Below are 6,000 nucleotides of genomic sequence, written 5' to 3'. Positions count from 1 at the left end.
TTATAGGAAGATGTGTGTGTGTGTGTGTTTGAGTGTGTGTCCAGTGTGAGTGTGTGTGTGTGTGTGAGTGTGTGTCCTGTGTGTGTGTCCAGTGTGTGTGTGTGTCCAGTGTGTGTGTGTGTCCAGTGTGTGTGTCTGTGTCGTGTGTGTGTCTGTGTCCAGTGTGCAGTGTGTGTGTCCAGTGTGTGTGTCCAGTGTGTGTGTCCAGTGTGTGTGTGTGTCCAGTGTGTGTGTGTGTGTGTGTGTGTGTGTGTGTGTGTGTGTCCAGTGTGTGTGTGTGTCCAGTGTGTGTGTGTGTCCAGTGTGTGTGTGTGTGTGTGTGTGTGTGTGTGTCCTGTGTGTGTGTGTGTGTGTGTGTGTTTCCATGTGTGTCTGTTCAGTGTGTGTGTCCTGTATTTGGGTCCAGTGTGTGTGTGATCTTTCAAGTGTGTGTTGTAACCTGTGTGTGTGTGTTTGTCAGTGTGTGTGTGTGGGTCTTTGTGTAAAATATGTCAGTGCTATTGTTGTTGTATGTCCAGTGTTTATACTTCTGTATTATATTATTTATACACTGAACTGTGTGAGGTCAAAGAGATGAAGCTCATATCCAGTGTGTATTGTGTCCAGTATGTGTTTGTAGTTGTAAGTGTAACTCTGTGTGTGTGTGTGTGTGTGTCTCAGAGTTTGTGTCCTGTATGTGTGTGTGTGTGTGTGTGTGTCCAGTGTGTGTGTGTCCAGTGTGTGTCTGTGTGTGTGTGTGTGTGTGTGTGTGTGTCTGTGTGTGTGTGTGTGTTGTCTAGTGTGTGTGTGTGAGTGTGTGTGTGTGTGTGTGTGTCCAGTCTGTGTGTGTGTGTGTGTGTGTGTGTGTGTGTCCAGTGTGTGTGTGTGTCAGTGTCCATGTGTGTGTGTGTCCAGTGTGTGTGTGTGTGTGTGTCCAGTGTGTGTCTGTGTCCATTGTGTGTCCAGTGTGTGTCCAGTTTGTGTGTGTGTCCAGTGTGTAATGTGTGTGTATGTGTGTGTGTATAGTGTGTGTGTGTTTGTGTGTGTGTGTGTATCACTGACAGAGGGACACTGAGGAGTCTTCAAAACACCAAAGCCCAAACCCTGGATAGAGGGGCTCAGTGAATGTGGAGGTGAATGTGATCAGGTGGGTCAGTGTGTCAGAGGAGGCTCTATAGAAGGACAGAGTGCCGGCTGGCCAGTCCAGATACACTCCTACTCTGTGGGAGCTGGAGGAGGGAACGTCTATGGTAGTGTATTTTATTATTGTGCCAGGCATGTAACTGTTGTCAGAGCAGATCAGACTCCAGGACTTGTCATTGCATCCAAGACAACAGTCCTCAACCCCTTCCTCTCCTGCTGATTCCTTTATATGTCACTCCTATAACAGCCCCTCCCCCACTCCACTCTACCTCCCAGTAACAGCGCCCAGTCAGACCCTCTCTACACAGCACCTGTCCCCAGTCCTCAAATCTCTCTGGGTGATCAGGATACGGCTGCTCCTCTGTCCTACATGTCACCTTTCTGTTCTCCTCAGACAGAGAGAGGAGTCTGTTTACTGTGTTTGGGTCCAGTGTGAGATCACAGACATCTGATGGATGAAACCAGACACAATATTAGAAATCATCATCATTCACATTAGAATGTTAACTCACTTTTCACTAATTCATTTAATGTAGATGTTTCTAGGTATCAAAAGGAGAAGTTAAGGTAAGTTGAGACTTGTTGAATGATCATATGTTATACTGTATGGTAATATAAAACACACTTTATTTCCCACACACACACACACACACACACACACACACACATTGTCAAATCAACTCTTTGTAAACTTTGGTGTCCCTGATTTCTGCTTCTGTAGAACTACAGCTGATATTTAATATGACCAAGTAAGTAATGATGTTGGTCTTTGACTTTGACTTAACTTGAATTAAGACTTATTCTTAGTCATATTCTTCACAGCAGTCAACACTCACATTTTCTAAGCCCAGGTTTCATTCTGTTCTCTCCACCATGTTCCACACTGTAGAGGTAAGCAGAAGAACAGACAGTCATTGAGGGATACACCTGAACTCACACACACACAGTGTGTGTGTGTACAGTATGTGTGGGTCAGCAGTGTTTGTCTGTGTGTGTGTGTGTGTTTGTGACCAGTGTGTGTGTGTCCAGTGTGTGTGTGTGTGTCCAGTGTGTGTCTGTGTGTCCAGTGTGTGTGTGTCCAGTGTGTGTGTGTGTGTGTCCAGTGTGTGTTTGTCCAGTGTGTGTGTGTGTGTGTGTGTGTGTGTCCAGTGTGTGTGTGTGTGTGTCCAGTGTGTGTGTGTGTGTGTCCAGTGTGTGTGTTTGTCCAGTGTGTGTGTGTGTCCAGTGTGTGTGTGTACAGTGTGTGTGTCTTGTGTGTGTGTGTCCAGTGTGTGTGTGTCCAGTGTGTGTGTGTGTGTCCAGTGTGTGTTTGTCCAGTGTGTGTGTGTTTGTGTGTGTTTGTCCAGTGTGTGTGTGTTTGTGTGTGTGAGTCCAGTGTGTGTTTGTCCAGTGTGTGTGTGTCCAGTGTGTGTGTGTCCAGTGTGTGTGTGTCCTGTGTGTGTGTGTCCAGTGTGTGTGTGTCCAGTGTCTGTGTGTGTGTCCAGTGTGTGTGTCCAGTGTGTGTGTGTCCAGTGTGTGTGTGTCCAGTTTGTCAGTGTGTGTCCAGTGTGTGTGTGTGTGTGTGGGTGTGTCCAGTGTGTGTGTGTCCAGTGTGTGTGTGTGTGTCCAGTGTGTGTGTGTCTGTGTGTCCAGTGTGTGTGTGTGTGTTGTGTGTGTGTGTGTCCAGTGTGTGTGTGTCCAGTGTGTGTGTGTGTCCAGTGTGTGTGTCCAGTTTGTGTGTGTGTGTCCATGTGTGTGTGTGTTGTGTGTGTGTGTGTCCAGTGTGTGTGTGTCCAGTTTGTGTGTGTGTGTCCAGTATGTGTGTGTCCAGTTTGTGTGTGTGTGTCCAGTGTGTGTGTGTCCAGTGTGTGTGTATCAGTTTGTGTGTGTGTGTCCAGTGTGTGTGTCCAGTGTGTGTGTGTCCAGTGTGTGTGTGTTTCCAGTGTGTGTGTGTGTGTGTTGTGTGTCAGTGTTGTCCAGTGTGTGTGTGTGTGTGTGTGTCCAGTCCAGTGTGTGTGTCCAGTGTGTGTGTGTCCAGTTTGTGTGTGTGTGTCCAGTGTGTGTGTGTGTCCAGTTTGTCTGTGTGTGTGTGTGTGTGTGTCCAGTGTGTTGTGTGTCCAGTGTGTGAGTCCAGTGTGTGTCCAGTTTGTGTATGTGTGTCCAGTGTGTGTGTGTCCTGTTTGTGTGTGTGTGTCCAGTATGTGTGTGTCCAGTTTGTGTGTGTGATATGTGTCCAGTGTGTGTGTGTGTGTGTGAGTCAGTTTGTGTGTGTGTGTCCAGTTTGTGTGTGTGTGTCCAGTGTGTGTGTGTCCAATCTGTGTGTGTCAGTCCAGTGTGTGTGTAAGTCCTGTGTGTGTGTCCAGTTTGTCTGTGTGTGTTTGTGTGTGTCCAGTGTTGTTTGTGTGTGTGTGTGTGTGTGTGTGTGTGTGTGTGTGTGTGTGAGTCCAGCATGTGTGTCCTGTGTGTCCTGTGTGTGTGTGTGTGTCCAGTGCTTGTTGTGTGTGTGTGTGTGTGTGTGTGTGTGTGTGTGTGTGTGTGTGTGTGTGTGTGTGTGTGTGTGTGTGTACTCTGTGTGTGTGTGTGTGTGTCCAGTGTGTGTCAGTGTCCAGTATGTGTGTGAGTGTGTAACCAGTGTGTGTGTGTGTGTGTGTGTGTGAGTGTCCAGTGTGTGTGATTGATGAGAGATTTACACTATTTGCACTGAACTAACACTGAACACTGAACACACACACAACATGCTAACCTGTCCACACACAGGTGACACACAACACACACACACACACACACACACACACACACACATTGTAACACAGTCAGCATATAACTTTGTTCAAGTGATGGTAAGAATGTTTGTTTTAAAGAGCCTAATAAGTCAAACATGTCGGATATGAACATTGACATAAACCCTCTACATACTTGAGTTTCTCCAGTCTGCAGTGTGGATCCTCCAGTCCAGCAGAGAGCAGTCTGACTCCTGAGTCTCCTGGGTGATTGTAGCTCAGGTCCAGCTCTCTCAGGTGTGAGGGGTTTGACCTCAGAGCTGAGACCAGAGAAGCACAGCCTTCCTCTGTGACTAGACAGCCTGACAGCCTGCAAAGAGTCAAATCATTTTAAAATCACACTGATATTCTTTGGTGGTGAAAATAGTGGCAGTATATTTTTTCAACATATTCAGATATATCAGTGTCCTGAAACCTTCCATATCTATTCATAAAATAGTGTATCATCATAAAAAATGACAAATTATCAAAGTATTGCCTGCAGATAGAAACATGTATAGTACAAATATTATAGTAGACTGACCAGACCAGTTTAAAAAGCAGTATCAGTCAGAAGACAGACGGTGAGGAATCAGATTTAGATTGTATTGAGTAAACAGTCCCACATCATATCTATTTAGACAGTGAGGTATCAGATTTAGATTGTATTGAGTATACAGTCCACACCATATCTATTTAGACAGTGAGGTATCAGATTTAGATTGTATTGAGTATACAGTCCACATCATATCTATTTAGACAGTGAGGAATCAGATTTAGATTGTATTGAGTATACAGTCCACACCATATCTATTTAGACAGTGAGGAATCAGATTTAGATTGTATTGAGTATACAGTCCACACCATATCATTTAGACAGTGAAGAAGTAAGTAAGTCTGACAAAAAAACAAATCACATAAAGTTTAGAATTTTTTGAACACACACAAAATGCTAACCTCTCACCATTACCAATAACAGAGGCTACAACAAAACATAACTAACCAATCTACACAAAACATGCTAACCTTCACCTAATAACAGAGACTACAACAAAACATACTAACCTATCACCATTACCAATAACAGATAACAAAAGACTAACAACAAAACATACAACAAAACACTAACCTCATCACCATTACCAAAACAGCTACAGGCTACATTACAATAACAGAAAACATGCTAACCTCTCACCATTACCAATAACAGAGACTACAACAAAACATACTAACCTCTCACCATTACCAATAACAGAGGCTACAACAAAACATGCTAACCTCTCACCATTACCAATAACAGAGGCTACAACAAAACATGCTAACCTCTCACCATTACCAATAACAGAGGCTACAACAAAACATGCTAACCTCTCACCATTTACCAATAACAGAGGCTACAACAAAACATGCTAACCTCTCACCATTACCAATAACAGAGGCTACAACAAAACATGCTAACCTCTCACCATTACCAATAACAGAGGCTACAACAAATTACCAATAACAGAGGCTACAACAAAACATGCTAACCTCTCACCTCTCAACATTACCAATACCAATAACAGAGGCTACAACAAAACATGCTAACCTCTCACCTAACCTCTCACCATTACCAATAACCTCTCAACAGAGGCTACACACAAAACATACTAACCTCTCACCATTACCAATAACAGAGGCTACAACAAAACATGCTAACCTCTCACCATTACCAATAACAGAGGCTACAACAAAACATGCTAACCTCTCACCATTACCAATAACAGAGGCTACAACAAAACATGCTAACCTCTCACCATTACCAATAACAGAGGCTACAACAAAACATGCTAACCTCTCACCATTACCAATAACAGAGGCTACAACAAAACATACTAACCTCTCACCATTACCAATAACAGAGACTACAACAAAACATGCTAACCTCTCACCATTACCAATAACAGAGGCTACAACAAAACATGCTAACCTCTCACCATTACCAATAACAGAGGCTACAACAAAACATGCTAACCTCTCACCATTACCAATAACAGAGGCTACAAAACATGCTAACCTCTCACCATTACCAATAACAGAGACTACTTCAATTACATGCTAACCTCTCACATACCACCTCTCACCATTACCAATAACAGAG

The 6,000-nt window shown here is 44.0% G+C and overlaps 1 protein-coding gene across 1 annotated transcript in view; it reads right to left on the bottom strand.

Annotated features, from left to right (window-relative positions):
• Window positions 1–1,033: 1,033 nt before the first annotated feature.
• Window positions 1,034–6,000, bottom strand: part of LOC112232787 (NLR family CARD domain-containing protein 3) — a 55,946-nt gene continuing 50,979 nt past the window's right edge. The window contains 4 exon segments of the mRNA XM_042325005.1: window positions 1,034–1,321; window positions 1,323–1,570; window positions 1,959–2,005; window positions 4,018–4,191. Coding sequence (XP_042180939.1) covers window positions 1,034–1,321; window positions 1,323–1,570; window positions 1,959–2,005; window positions 4,018–4,191 — 757 coding nt within the window.

The sequence above is a fragment of the Oncorhynchus tshawytscha genome, linkage group LG07, assembly GCF_018296145.1.
Source record: "Oncorhynchus tshawytscha isolate Ot180627B linkage group LG07, Otsh_v2.0, whole genome shotgun sequence".
In the NCBI taxonomy this organism is placed as follows: Eukaryota; Metazoa; Chordata; class Actinopteri; order Salmoniformes; family Salmonidae; genus Oncorhynchus; species Oncorhynchus tshawytscha.
The sequence above is the reverse complement of the archived record's forward strand: the minus strand, read 5'-3'. Positions and strand labels throughout refer to the sequence as shown.